Here is a 16,313-nt window from a genome sequence, read left to right as displayed (position 1 = left end):
TATGTGTAAAGAAAGCGACATAACTAGACATAAGACTGTTCCTTACACTCTTCAGCAAAATGGGATAGTGGAAAGGATGAATAGGATCATACTTGATAAAGTACATTGTATGATGCTAAGTTCTGGTGTTCCCAAGTCATTTTGGGGTGAGGCTATTATGACTGCTTGTTATTTGATTAACCTGACTCCTTCTGCTGCATTGAATGGTGACACTCCGTATGAGAGATGGTCGAGTAAACTGAGTGATTACTTGATGCTTAGAACTTTTGGCTGTACTGCTTTTTCTCATCAGAGTGAGGAAAAGCTGGAACCTAGAGCTAGAAAGTGTGTCTTTCTAGGATACGCCGAGGGTGTTAAGGGTTATAGGTTATGAGATAGAAGCCAAAAAGGGGTTAAGATCATCATAAGTAGGGATGTTACGTTTAACGAGAATGAGATGCCAAGTATTACAGGGGAAACTGAACCTGAGAGTGAAACTGAACCAGGTGAAGAGAGAGACCCGTTTAAGGTGGAGTTAGGAAAGTTCAGTACACCTGCCCCTACTGCTCCTAATGAGGTGGAGATTCAAGTTCAGGAACCTGAGATGGAGAATAGTAACGAAGTAGTGATAGAAGAATACTATGAGGAAGAAAATTCTTTAGCTAACTACAACATAGTTAGGGATAGAAAAAGGAGACAAACGAGAGAACCTAGAAGGTTCGATTTTGAATCTGAATTAACTTTCGCCCATACTAGTTATGAAGAACTAGCTGATAAAGAGCTAAAAACCTTTGACGAGGTGATAGAGAATGATCAATCTAATGAATGACATAAGACAATAAAAAAAGAGATGAGTTCTCTAGAAAAGAATCATACTTGGGAGTTGGTACCTAGGCCTAAGAACAAATCAATTGTTGATTGTAAATGGATCTTGAAGGTTAAGGAAGGTACTAGTAGCTTGGAACCCTTAAGGTTTAAAGTTAGGTTAGTGGCTAAAGGTTATACATAGAAGGAGGTCGTTGATTATAATGAGATTTTCTCACCAGTTATTAAGTACACCACTATTAGGGTCATGCTCGCATTGGTTGCACACTTTGACTGGAAACTTGAACAACTTGATGTAAAAACTGTCTTTTTACATGGTGAACTTGATGAACAAATCTTCATGAATCAACCAAAAGGTTTTAAGGATAAGTCAAAACTTGATTATGTGTATTTTCTAAGAAAATCCTTGTATGTGTTAAAACAATCTCCTAGATAGTGGTACAAGAGGTTTGATTCCTTTGTACTCACTATAGGGTTCCAAAGAAGTAAATTTGATTAGTGCTTGTATTTTCAGCACAATGAGACTGATGATAATTACCTGTTTTTGTTGCTCTATGTGGACGTCATGCTCTTGACTAGATCATCCTCTAAGTGGATAAATAACATAAAAGCAAAACTAAGTGGTGAATTTGACATGAAAGACCTATGAAAGGTTAAGAGAATCCTAGGCATGAAAATAGAAAGAGATAGGTTAAATTCCATTTTGTTCTTGCATCAGTCTCCATACATATTTAAAGTGTTGAAAAAATTTAATATGAGTGATTGCAAACCTGTCACGTTGCCTCTTGTTAATCATTTTGTTTTATCGAAAGAACAAACTCCTTGTAATGAGCGTGAAGTAGAATATATGAGTAGAGTGCCTTACTGTAATGTGATTGGTTCCATAATGTATTTGATGGTTTGCACTAGACCGGGTTTATGTTTTACTGTCAGTACTCTCAGTAGGTACATGGTTAATCCGGGCTCTAAACATTGGAAAGTGCTAAAGTGGCTATTAAAGTACTTGAAGTGTACAAGTGACGTAGGTTTAAAGTTTAGTACTAATAAAGAAGGTATAAAATTAAAGGATTTTGTAGATGCTGATTATGCGAGAGATAGGGATGGTAAGAAATCTACCTTGTCTTACGTGTTTACCTTATCTAATTCATGTGTTAGTTGGAAATCACAGTTGCAACACATTGTTGCACTATACACTATAGAATTAGAATATATTACCACCACTGAAACTATTAAAGAAGCTCTATGGCTTAGAGGCATACTTCATGAACTATGTGTCTTGAATGATAATATGGTAGTGTATTCTGATAGTCAGTCATCTATACATTTGTGCAAGAACCCCATTTTTCACGAGCGCACTAAACACATTGATATTAGACTCCACTTCATTAAAGATATAATATCTCAAGAGGTGGTAAGACTTGAAAATGTCCACACCCACTACAATCTTTCCGATATTGGGATGAAGGTACTGCCACTGGCAAAGTTTAGAAGTTGCAAGGAACTTCTAAATATCACTATAGGTAAATGATTTCCAATTTTATTGGTTTTCTATTAGAGGTGTCACTAATGGGATACATTTTCTTTTGCAGGTCTTTTGACACCAAGGTGGAGGTTGTTAGGTAATTTGTTGTCAAACGACCTCTCGGGCAATGATGTAACCTCGATTTTATTTATTATCAGTCAGCCTTGACCATATGATTGGATTATATATCGACACTATCATCAAGACAACCCAACCCAATTTTCTATGGACCGTTAGAAGCAACATATTTGAATAATATTGCTCGTGGTCTGTGCCACTTACTTGGAGGGCTATGGTATTCATTTGGAGCCCATTATCTCTGTGTTGAGCCTTGTTTGTACCACTAAGTTAACCTAACCTAACTTACCATTTTTTGCCACTCACTAGTCTATAACTTACGGCTCCTTCCATGCCTCCACTATGAAGAACTCTCCATCTCTTTCTGTGATCTTGATTCTCGGCCTCTTTCTTTCAAATAACTTGTGTGGTTTTCTCTTGGGCTATATTGTTCTTCATCTTGGCCGACTCTTTGTAAGTATAAATAGCAACCGTATGTGGGAAGAAAGAAAGTGAAAGTTGGGTGTTGTCTCAATGGTGGTTGTGTCGGTATTTGATGAAAATTGAGCCCGGTATCACCTTGGTTATTGCTGGAATTTCACCTCACAATGAAGATCTAAGAATAACGTTAGTGAATTAATCAATTAAGAGGGTGATTAGTCAGTAATGAGGAGGAGGATAATTTGTGAAAGAAGCGAGGGGATTCTTGAATGTGTAAAACAATGCAAATGAATTTGAAAAAGATTAACAAGTAGGAATTTGATGAAAATATAAAAAAAAAATATATATATTGAGAAGAAAATTCATTTGGATTTGTTCAATAATTTTTTTTTGGCATTTCATGCAGCCATAAGGAGCAATTAAGGATGTTTTAATATTGGAATTTCATGGAGAAACAAGAATGTGCACTTCTGAAGGCTTTTTCGTATCTAGCAACTTGTTAGAAAGGTGAATGTGATTAAATTCTCGAATTGTAATATAAATTGACGAGATTGTGCTTATATCAATATGACATTAGTGACCGGTTTGGTATGGTGTCATACTGTTATTTACAATAATAAACATTATTAAGCAAGAGAAATAAGTTAAAACCTTGCTCATGGTCTAATTATATATTATCCACATATGTGATGTTAAAAATGAAGCTTAGTTTACTTTTGTCGGTTAAAGTTTCTTTCTTTGTGTGCACGTTTGTGTTGGTTAAAATATAGATAAAGTGAGATGAAATTGAAATTATGGTAGACTATATATCTATTGTTAATTCGTTCGATTAAGATGTTAAAATGGATATTCATGAGTTGTTTTAATGGAGACACAAGACGTTACTAAACATAAATTATTATTGAATTATACTAACAAATGATAATAATTTGTCAAAAATAGTGAAAATAAATCATGATTAATGATTATAAGAAAAATAGTTGCAAACTTCATAAATCATTAAAATATATTTCATAAATCATTAAGTGATGTGGTTTAAAATGTTAAATCATTAACCTTTTGTAGCTTGATTAGTTACTAATAATTCATCATGGGTAATGAATTGAGTGGATGTTTGTCAAAGTTTTAAATTGTTTATAAACTGATCAATTATATTTTTATCAATATATTTCATAAAACTCAAAACTTTTACTTACTTTTAACTATACAATATTTCGAACCCATTGCTTATAAGAATTCATTAAAGCACTCACAAGGGCTCAAACGATGGGAAAAATAAAAATAACATGGGATGATAGAACCTTAACCAACACACATGGATTTATGTCAAGTATATAGATAATTTATATACAAAATAATTTATATTCTCTCAATATTTACGGAGACAGAAACGCGTTTAACTCTTTAGACTCCCACATGCTACAATAACAAAGTCACATTGAGGCTTGATGATCTTTCGATACCGGATTAATTGTAGTCCCATTTTATTTCGTAAATTGTACCGAATAATTTATCGTAATAAAAGTACTAAGGTTGCAATATATTTTTTCTTAAGTTTTACTTTACCAAACTCTCACAGACTTTTGTTATGTTAGCCTTCGTGGGCTGGATCAAAAAAAACCAAAAAAACCAAAAAAAAAAAATGTAGGTCAAAGACAACAAAAAGGTGAATAGGCTTGGCAAGGTTTATGCCCACTTGGATCAGAAAATTGCCAAATTTAGTTCCACCAATTTGAAATACACAAATTTGGACTTCTCTGTCAATTAATTATTATTTCACAACTAAGTCCCAATTAAATTTAGCTATAAATCAACTTTTTAGTAGATTTGATAAAAGTTCATAAAAGTGTAGTTGAAAAATATAAAAGTTGTAAATTCCACGAAATGTATGATTAAAATTAATTGTTAACTTTAATTTAAATTTTTATAAACTCTTTTTAGCTAAATCAAATAGAGATTGATTCCTTTTGGGTCTGCTATGCAAAAATTTACTAACCCCTGAGACCTACTTTCTTTTCTGAAAAAATCAAATAACATCTATAATTTCTAAAATTTGCACTTCTTGGTTTGAACAATCATCAATAATAAAGTAAAAGCAAAGATAAATTTTTTATCAGCACATTGATTAGGATCTCATGTTTAAATACTTCATTAATTGATGCCCTTGGACCACATTTGATTAGGATTGCATGTTAGTGGATTAAAGTTTAATTATGTATACTTAGTCATGTCAATAATGTTAGATAATACAAAAAATGATGTAACACATCACTAAAAAAGATATTTGTGAAATAATTTAAACAATCATTCTTGACTGTGTCACATATCTTTCATATTCTTCGCACCCTACCAAGGCTTCTCTATTGAATTTCTTCCTTTAACTGAGAATTCAATTTAGATTTGTCAAACACATTCCACAAAGATCAAGGGGGTGTCGTGATATAACACATTCAGTTCCAAGAATAATTCAAGATTTCGTTTGTGTTCATGTCAACGATTTTTGATGTGGATCCGACTGTTCATGAACCATAGACCTAGCGACGGAGTGACCCATCAAACATGCCGGTTCTCTTTCTCTGATCGTAAAGTCTTTTTATTCCTTTATTTTTCTTTATCTCTCCTAAATATGTGGTTGATTAAGTTGTCATCGAGCGCTCGACAAGCATTCTTACAATCAAAATGCCCAAAGTTGTCACTTGTCTTCAATATTTTTAAAGTAGGAAGGATTTTACATTAGAATTAGTTTATGAAATTCCTGTTGAAAATCAGGTGGGATTCTTCATGATATCACGTTTGATTACATTTCCTTCCGTCGTCAGTACATTGCATCATCAAATGATCATCAATTTGCTAATTAAGAATTAAGATTAAATTAATGCAAACACATGCAATTCATATATTATGATAAGGAATCAGACAAAGTGTCATTTATTATATATAGTTAATAATTAGTAATAGGCCAATAGTTAAGTGCTCTATTTAATTTAATCTGCTTTTAAGCAATTACACCGTGATTATGTCACTTAATGACGCGTGAACATTGGACGACACAGAATTACCTCCATGCTTATTGCTTAGAATTTCAGAAAATAATAAATGTCTATCATTTATTTAGGATCAATACATATACTAAAAGAGGATTCAAGAATTTAACAAAGATACCAAGAAATGTTTGATAGAAAAATTATTATTTTAATTAAAATTATACAAACAGTGTTAGTCACCCAATTTGTAACAAGTATTCATTTTGGTTATTGACCTCTCTTTTTTTTTTTTTTTTTTTTTTTTTTCCATTTCCTTTTCCTTTATCAAAATCAATAACTGATTTTTTGTCTTTTATTCTAGATACTTCACTATGTGTACGCTAAATTATAAAGTGTTTGCTAATCTTTAAAACAAAATGCTGAGGTGACCAATGAAAAATACAAATTACGTGAAAACTAGCGAGGACATTTTTTTAATCATTAATCTAGATGAAATAACGTCTAGTTGTACTAATTATAATTTCGAAATGCACTCATTAAAGAAAATAGAAATATTAAAGACATGTCAGCATTCTTGTTATAGCTCGCTTGATATCGGGTTGACAAATTTCTAATTTTCTACCTCACTTGTGTCTCTAACTATTGATACTGCACATCTTGAGCAAGTTATGAGCACAACACATAAAGAAGACTCCACCATAATATATGAATGCAACACTTTTCGAAGCTATGCACAATTCATATGACACTCAACCGTCTTTTGAACAGGTGACGAACTTTCTCGAGAAGTTTAAATTGTACACTATTTAAACAAGATATTAGAGATTCTATTTTTGAAATTGTGCAAAACCTATATCAACATTGTTCTTATCAATGAATCATTCATCCTAAGTTATGTTTATTGTTAGTCACATCAGCATTCCTGTTGAATAAGCATATAAAGACTAACATAGATTTTAAATTGAAATAAAAACAAAAAATTCTATAACTACTTCAAAACAAGAAGCTTGGTCACATTTTTAAGTCCATTCTAACATAAAACGTCCCAAGTAGCGTACACCTAATATATGCGCAATCATTTTTTTTTTTAAATTCTAAATTAATCTTTTGTTGATAAAAATAAAAGGAAACCACATTAATAATGATGATCTCATTTTAATGACCTTAATTAGCTTTCCATATGATACTTAGAAAAATCATGCACTATATATCATGCAGACACCTGGTCAACTTCTCCATGATTCTTGGCCTAGTCTTGATTATTAACTATCATGGACCAAAAAAGCTTCTTGTACACCATGGTATACAGCTCTCTCACAATATGAAGGGACTCACATGAATATTATATTTGTAGACCCCCCCTATTGTGAGAGGGGTGTATGAGTATACAGCAATAAATGTTATCACCCCGCACAACTGATCAGGGATGGGTCATGAAACAATTTTTTACTTTTATTTCCAGTGACCGACCAACCATGCCCCTTCTCTTTCTCCAATCATAAAGCCTCTTTATTCCTTCATTTTTCTTTCATCTCCCGTGAATAAGTGTCAATTAAGTTGTCATCGATCGTTCAACAAGCATTCATAGGATATCAAGTTGCCCAAAGTTGTCATTTATCTTCAATATTTTAAAAGTACGAAGGATTTTATATTAGAATTAGTTTATGAAATCCCTGTTGAAAATCAGGTGGGAGTCTTCATGATATCACGTTTGATTACATTTCCTTCCATCGTCAGCATGTTGCATCATCAAATGATCATCAATTTGCTAATTAAGAATTAAGATGAAATTAATGCAGACACAATTCATATATTAAGATAAGGAATCAGACAAGGCGTCATTTATATATAGTTATAATTAGTAATAGGCCAATAGTTGAGTGCTCTATTTAATTTAATCTGCTTTTAAGCAATTACACCATGATTATGTCACTTAATGACGCATGAACATTGGACGACGCAGAATTACGTCTACGCTTATTGCTCAGAATTTCAGAAAATAAAAAATGTCTAGCATTTTTTTAGGATCCACACATATACTAAAGAAAATAAAAATATTAAAAACGTGTCAGCATTCTTGTAATAGCTCACTTGACATCGGGTTGACATAATTTTTATTAAATTTCCATGTCACTTGTGTCTTTGACTATTGATACTGCACATCTCGAGCCTAGTCTCGATTGAATTAGCGATCAGGGAACAACTAGACCGATAAGTCAAAGAAGAAATTTTTCCACAATTCTTAATCTAATCACGTCACAATCCGAAAAACTTCGTGAATTTCAATTATATTCATTATATGAACGTTTCATGCAATGAACAAGGTAATTCAGCATGTGGGGCGGCTTCTAATTTGTCCATAAACACCTATGAATAATCTTTAAAATCATTCAGTATGTCAGATTAATTGTGAATTAAATTCTTGATGTGGAATAGAATAATGTTGATGGGTTGGTGCCCTGTATGAGCAGATAGCTGGGCACCCGAAAAAGGGAACTGCATTGCTATATAAAATAATAATTATTTTTAATTCAGATATGCTCAAAAATTAATTTAAGTTCATGTTTGAGCCACATTATAGAAAAAAATGCATTATTTATGTCAAATCAATGAGAAATATGTGGTTAAAAAATAAATAAAAATTTTAGAGTTGCGTGTAAAATTATTATATTAAAAAATGTGTGATTGAAATGATATCAAATCATTATTAAAGAATGTATTTTTTTGAAAATAATGTGGCTCAACCTATATTCTCTGTTATACCACCTGAATGACATTTTGGCTGTGTAGGCATAGTGACGTCAGCGAAAGTTGAGACAAATTATATATCCATGTTCAAAAGCATTAATCTACTTTTTAATTGCAGCATGTGCCGCCCAATATATTCAAATTAATGAAAGTCAACATATGAGATCGTATAAGAAATTAAGGTTGAGATGAATTATTATTTATTAGAGTGAATTGAGTACGTTAGTTCAAAGGTTTTAAAGAAAAAAATCAATCAATCAATCAATTAAAGAAGCAATTTTTTATACTGTATTTAACAATCAAATCGTAAGAACTGATAAACGTAATTGTAAAGTTGTTTGCATGGCCATCAATATTGGCATGAGAAGAGGGATAACTTTTGGTGGGACATTCGCAAAGATGGACCAACCAACTACCAAGAGTTCCTTGACAAGGCCAAGAAGTGCATGGATTACCACAAAAAAGGGTTATGGTCAAGAGATCAGCGACTTCATGATACAGTCCAAATGGTCAATTTCGAGAGAGAGAATTGGTGAGTCAAATGATACAAAGTTTAACAAACAAAATTTCGGTTCACCTAACATTTCTATAGCAAGTCCAAGCTATATTGTCCTACAATTTCATGAAAAATAAACCCTTAGTCCTAATGTGTAATCATGTTGTTATACACGTGAGAGTGACCTAAAGTGACCATTCTAACATAATCTTTTCTGTCAAAAAACATTTTGTTCCACTAAACCATTAGTGGCCAACTTGCCTTCAAGACTCTCAAGGTGATCACTTCGAGTCTACCGCCTCATGAACAAAGTTTTCTACTCCAATTTTAGTTAACAAGAATGTGAAAAAATATGAAAAGAGAGCATACAACACTTTAGTCTTGAAATGAAACGGTCGAGACGAAGAAGGCTAAGTAGACCTTGATCACAATGGTCAGCTTAAGCGAACGATCAAAGATAGTCTTATGAGATGATAAAGCGCATGAAAGTCCTCGTCAATCCAAATATTTCTCAACATGTTCATGATATGAGTTTGAATTCTTCCATACTAAAATTGACCCTTGACAAGTCTAATCTCATTGTCTTCTACTCTTGTGACATAATAATCAAACGTCACGATGTGCAAAAATAATATTTTTTTTCACTTATCAGTAATTAGTTACTAATGTCTTAACTTATCATTTCTTAATAGAAAGCAAAACACCAGACAGACAAGTTTAGCAGAGCGATGCATTATCTTGTACTGAAGTGCACGATAAAGACACATCTGACAGCTTTACAAAGTAAAACCAGTATCCTTAACTAGTACACATGTTACCTTAATTTCCCCAAAAAAGTCCAAAAGTGCACATGAAACTGTAAGAAAAAGTGATTATTAAAATTACAAGGGGGAAAAAAAAGAAAAATTGACTATTTTCCGGTCTTTTTTTCTTCGAATTCAAGAAGATCCTCTAACAACTTGTCATCTAAGTACTCAAATTCGAATACTACTTTCGAATTCTCATCATCACTTCTCTTCACATTCGACGACGAAGAAGAAGCCGATAGAGCAGGATATTCATGAGGGAAATTAAGAACTGCCAAAGAACCTCTCATATTAAAAGCAGCTTGATCGTATGCTCTTGCTGCTTCTTGAGCAGTGGTAAATGTCCCCAGCCACAATCTGTTTCCATTGTTATTCGAATCCCGAATCTCCGCTGCGAATTTTCCCCACGGCCGCCGCCTTACTCCCCGGTATTTCACTTCTCCACCACTTCCGCCTCCCTCTTTGTCTTCTTTAGACTTGTCTTTTGAATTCTTATCCATACTTTTTCACTCAATACACTACCACCTTCTGTACTACATTTATATATACACAATGAGCGGAAAATTTGCATTGACCAAAAAGGTCAAATTCGTGGGGTCCTTTCCGAAGAAGATCCATCGAATGCTAAGGGCATATGAATTAATAAACTATGTAATTAATTATTATTATTTAGGTCAGAATTTGTTCGTAATAAACTTTTATTAAAAGCAGATTAGTTGTGATGTCATTTGATTACGCAAGTCTATGATTCTTAATTTTGATTAAGAATTTCTTTTTTCAGTTATTCAGTGTATTTTGAGCAGATGGTGACCCCAAAAAGGGAAAGTCACTAAGTCAGTGAATCTAAAAATAAAATATTATTACTACATGGTGAATTTAAAATCATGTTTCTTGTGACGTACCTTCATTACATGTTCATTGCATCATAATAGTGACGTATACGTATTAGTATTAGTGTTTGGTAGAAATTTGATAATTGATTTTTTGACTGTTAGAGATAAAATAAGTCCTATATATGAGAGAAGAATTCAAAAATTATAGCGATAATAGTGAAATAACGATCAAAAAAATGATTTTAATCGACTTTTTAGCTGTACCAAACAAGCTAAGTTTAATTGTGACAAAAAAATATAATCAAAAAATTATATAGTGTATATGGATTCTTGTAAATGGTGTAGATTCAATGGCTAAATTGTTGGGATAACAATGGCATGTGTTTAACGGCAATAATAGTGAAATAACGGTAAAAAAAATGATTTTAATTGAATTTTTAACTGTACTAAATAAGCTAAGTTTAATTGTGACAAAAAAATATAATCAAAAAATTATAGTGTATATGGATTCTTGTAAATAGTGTAGATTCAATGGCTAAATTGTTGGGATAACAATGGCATGCGTTTAACATAATTAATAGACCGATCCTATTACTAGTTAAACAAGCAGGTTGTCCATAATTAATAAACAAAGGACACGTTTGGTAATGCTTTTGAAAAGTCAAGAGTTAATTCTAAAACTAAGAAGTTATTTTCTAATATGCTTAAATAATTTTCTAAAAGTATTTTATTGGACTTAAATATTTTTAAAAGAAGCTGATTTAAAGTAATTTTTTAAGAAAGTTCTTCAATAAGAAACAGAAGCTTGTCAAGGACCCTAATTTCATTGACTTTTAAAATTAAAGAAGTCTTTTTACAAGAAGCAGACGTGAAAACAAAATCAGAAGTCTTACCAAACAAGTCCTAATATATTTTAATTTTAAAAGAATATACCATGAGGGTGTTCAAAAGTTAGGATTGAAGATATTGCTTGGATTCAATTATTGCCTACTCGTATACTATTATTTTGCTATTGATATGCGGATTTATTTATTTATTGGTGGTTTATATTTGGATATTCATGAAGGTGTTAAAATGAGATTCTAGATTTTTTAAATTTTGATCTTGATTGGTGTGATCGAACTATTTCGAGATTTATTTATACTTTAGTAAATTGTATTAAAATGAGATTTGAAAAATAATTTCAAGATTATGTGATTTTGTGATCCTCTCTGCAGTTGAATAATCCCAATTCCCAAATACAAAATTCTACAATTCCTCTGCTCATGTATGTATTTTGATTTAAAAAACTTTACTCTAACAACTATGAGTTTGATTAAATGATTCAGCCCTTGTTTGATGGTCGTTATTTGTGAAAAATAATGTTTTGAGTAGCGATTTTTAGAAAAATGTGTGATTAAAAAGTAAAAATTGAGTTTACGAGCAAAATATTTTAATGTGTGAATATATGATAGAAAACGAGTGTACAAAATAGAATTTTCAAATAATTATGTTCAAACAGGGGATCATTTAATCAACACCCCAAAGTCCTTAAAATTTATTTTATCAATTTTAGTGAACCCAAAGTTCTAGCCTAGAACTGTCCTAGAAGCCCAACCCTGAACACACAGCGCAAGTGCGCACTAAATTTGAAAGAATACATGAGGAAACTAACAATGTCCAATTCTCTTTTCAATCTTTCTATCAATAACATGGTTTATCATCTCCACCGCCATATCCTAGCACCACCATCAACGCCACACATCACCACCACCACCTTCGGCAATGTGCCGCCCCCACAGAATAAAGAAACTTATAACAATCTATTGAATAAGACTTAAATAATTACTTATTATTTTGCAATCACACTGCCTATTCCTTTGGCAATTGTACAAGGTCACTCGAGAGTTCAAATTAGAATTTTTCAACATCAATGATTAGAGAACCAACTCAAAATTTGTCAGAGAAAATTGATTTGACATTTATTGATAAAAAAGAAACAGATTGATAGAATTTCAATGGATGTGGGGAGGTGTTTTGCTCGATGAGCCGATATTAAGGTCGTCATGGTTGTAGTTACAATCACAAATCTGACGATCAAGAAACCATAGCAAGAAAAATTCGGTAGTTATAGCTTTAAACATTTATGTCGCAGAGTTGGCGCAACATAATGTGTGGAGTGGTTTCAAACGGGTAGCATAATATGTTACTTGTGTTTTATGATGATTGAAGGCAACAATGTGCGAGTAATATAACTCATGCTTTACGATTGTGATGGTAAATGGTGACGTGGAGTTGTTTTAGATTGTATTGTATAATATTAACAATTCTATGGCTGAAATTTATTTTTAACTATGGAATAATAACTGATGTAAAAACATATACTTAATTTAATTAATTGAGAAAATTATTGATTGGAAGATAACAATTAATAAACATTATTAGATTTTACAATTTTGAAAAAAGTCAAAGAATTTTTAACATTTTATTACCTTAAAAAATTAATTATTATTTATTAATATTAGATTTAGGAAAAGAACATAATAAATTTTAGGAATAAATACAGTCGCAATTTCGAACATTTAACTTTATTGCAGCTTTTATGAGAACCTTTCATTTATTGCACCCACAATCACAAACATTTTAATTGATTGCATCCGATGTGACTATAATTACCCCTTTTGTACCCACTATGCAAATTATAGTATTTAAATCGTAAATTTAAAAACCACGATGTGTGTTGTAAATGATAAGTTTATTAATGAATAACAATTGTACCCCTACAACCCTAGATTTTATTATCATTGTATCCCTAATATTCCCTATAAATATAGGTATTGGTTCTTAACAATACATACAATTTATTAACTTTTATTCTCCCTTCTTCTTCTTCTTTTTTCTCTAGTTATCAGTATGTGTATCTAAAAATCAAAATGAGTTAGTTAGAAGGTAATGATTTTTATAAATATAATCATTTGTCGCATCCATCAAAATTAATTGGTGATATGTGAATTTTTTTATATACATATTCATTATAAGACACGAATTTCTTCTTGAGAATTTTTGGCGATTTATTCTACATTGTGAATTTAGTAACTTGTGCATTTCTTTACCAACTGCATGTCTATATGCATATTCGTTTTCATTAATCAATTATGAAATCAAGCCAATTCATATTAACGGGAGAAAGCAAATTTTACATTAATATATCTACTTTTTCAATTGAATTCGTTTTAATAAATTCAAGCCAAGATTTTAACTTAAATCTTGTCTCCTTGTTAATTATCTATTTTTCGCTCATTGTTCGATTAATTATCTTGTTTCCTTATTTTTAATACAAGTATAATTTATGAATTTAGTACTCGTATATCCCTCTTTATAAAATATTTTGTAGTTGCTCCTAATGTAACACATCATTATGCTTAATATTCCAAAAGAATATTACTCGTAGATCTGTCTACTACAAATATGTTGTTATTCCTAAGGTATCACAACATTGGTAATATTCTAAAAAATATTAATTGTTCTAGAAGAACATGATATTATAATTTCAATATTCTAGATGAATATTGAACTATTTTTCGTTAAAAAGCATGAGTTTAATTACTCTATTTATTTATGTATCCATTCTCCTGCACACATATTTATATATTAATTTTCTAATTAAATTTTACTTGCTCTCAAAGAGAATAGTTAAATACGATTTAATGTAAATTATATTTTTACTATTGAAAAATAAATCATTGTATAATTTATTATAATAATATTTGATTAGTTTTAAAGAGCATGAATTATAATTTTTAATATTTCAAAAGAATATTGACATATTACTTTTGAACGAGTAATAATAAAATACAACATGCTCTCAAAATAGTACATGTATCGAAGAATTTATCATTTTGAATTCACGATTATTCCTGAAGGAAAATATAGAACTCGTGTCATGTAGACATTTATTCTTATATAATTATATCATAGTTAATCATATTTTCGAGAACTAATTATCTCTTTGTTTGATTGAATAATTATTCAAATGACAAATATTATATTGGACTAGAAGTTCAATTTGACTTTATTGTTTGGTATGACCAATTGGACTATCATTGGATCAATAATAATACAAAATTTAAAAATTCAAATGAATATTCAATGAAAAATCTTAAGATTCTTCAATTTAATGAAATCCTATATGATGTTTATTTTCTTACATGAAAATTTTTCGTTAATCATCACTAGATAAAATAAGAACTGAAATTCTTATATATCTGAAATTTACTCAAGGTGATAAATAAGGCCCCATCATCATTCACGTTGACCATCTAAATATTATTTGTATTTAATAAATTTAATATAAATACTAAATGATTATAATGTATTCGCAACCTAAAGTTTGCGAAATTACTGTTCAAATTTTAGATTGTGAGCATAATTTTCACATTATACAATTAACACGGTATGTCTTGTTAGTGTTAGTGATCCTAGATCTCAACATTATATAAGTGTTAGTTGAGATGTCGATAAATGATTTAATACTATTGTTTGTTAAACACCTCTGATTAATTTAATTGAAAACAAAAAACTTTTAATTTCCTGTTTAAGAAATGTCATTATGCATCATGCCAATATCATAATTCTTCATATTATAATTGACTTATGTGAGAGGATGATTTCTTGATCTAATTATTTGATAGTGCAATATATGTATAATTAATTCACCATATTGCACTGAAAGGAAAAGTAAGAGATGCTAATATTTAATAACGCAATTTGATTGGACAATTTTCTCAACATTAGAAGGAAGAATTAAGAAGCTAAAAATAACATACAAGTGCATCATTATCTAAATTCTCGCAAAAGATCATTCGAACCAGAAGTTCAAAAGATCTTTCATTTAGATACATTAATTGATCAAAGAGGTTGATAATATCTCACACGTCAGTTTTAAATCTTCCAACACGAATTGATGTCCTAGGAGGATAATTTGTTATCATTATATTTGATATATCTATGGCACACCTGAAGCATGATGGTATTCGATTCTAATACAAAAAATCTCCAAACAAAAATGGAACAATTAATAAAGATGGCCCCAATAAAGGGGCATATACTCTTGATGAGTATTTAGACATGGCAAGTTTTAAAACCACAGAAGAGGTCTAAGTACTTAAAACAATGAAACTTGGGATATCGCAACAAGTTATGTCATTATTAAAAAAAAAATCGAAAAGAAAAAAGTTGTCGACAACTCTTTTGCACATTATGCACTCCATCATCTAGCAAGGAATCAAAATAAATACGTTGAAATAAATCGATCGAAGTAATGATTGACCAAATAAAAGAGATACAATCCTAAATTGAATTTTAAGATAAAATTGAAGTTTCTGAACCACGGTCTGAAAATCTCAATGTATATACTTTTGCAAAAAGAAAATGAAAAAAGTAAAATCATAACATGAAATGTATGACTCTTTACGTAATTAATTTCTTGAAAACTAGTATAAATAGAAAAATCATCATGTGGCGGATGTAATCACAAGTTTCTATTTCATTAGCGTGACAAAGCATGAAATTTGATATGCATATAATAAATTTGATTATAGTCAACTTATCCGGCATGATTATTTATTGTGGTTCCAAATATGT

The 16,313-nt window shown here is 30.8% G+C and overlaps 1 protein-coding gene and 1 long non-coding RNA gene across 2 annotated transcripts; one reads left to right on the top strand and one right to left on the bottom strand.

The window, feature by feature from the left end:
• Window positions 1–2,370: 2,370 nt before the first annotated feature.
• LOC111411863 lies at window positions 2,371–3,501 on the top strand. Its single transcript, XR_002705921.1, has 2 exons — window positions 2,371–2,423; window positions 3,231–3,501. It is a non-coding gene; the product is annotated as an uncharacterized LOC111411863 (long non-coding RNA).
• Window positions 3,502–9,831: 6,330 nt separating this feature from the next.
• LOC111412786 (ethylene-responsive transcription factor ERF098-like) lies at window positions 9,832–10,358 on the bottom strand. Its single transcript, XM_023043691.1, has one exon. The coding sequence runs from the start codon at window positions 10,356–10,358 to the stop codon at window positions 9,963–9,965; it is 396 nt and encodes a 131-aa protein (XP_022899459.1). The 3' UTR covers window positions 9,832–9,962.
• Between the last annotated feature and the right edge of the window lie 5,955 nt (window positions 10,359–16,313).

Source organism: Olea europaea, chromosome 16 (assembly GCF_002742605.1).
Source record: "Olea europaea var. sylvestris chromosome 16, O_europaea_v1, whole genome shotgun sequence".
NCBI lineage: Eukaryota > Viridiplantae > Streptophyta > Magnoliopsida > Lamiales > Oleaceae > Olea > Olea europaea.
This window is presented reverse-complemented; position numbering and strand designations above follow the sequence as displayed.

Excerpts from the sequence above, each read along its gene's own strand:
- LOC111412786 (XM_023043691.1), bottom strand. The coding sequence starts at position 10,358 with ATGGATAAGAATTCAAAAGACAAGTCTAAAGAAGACAAAGAGGGAGGC.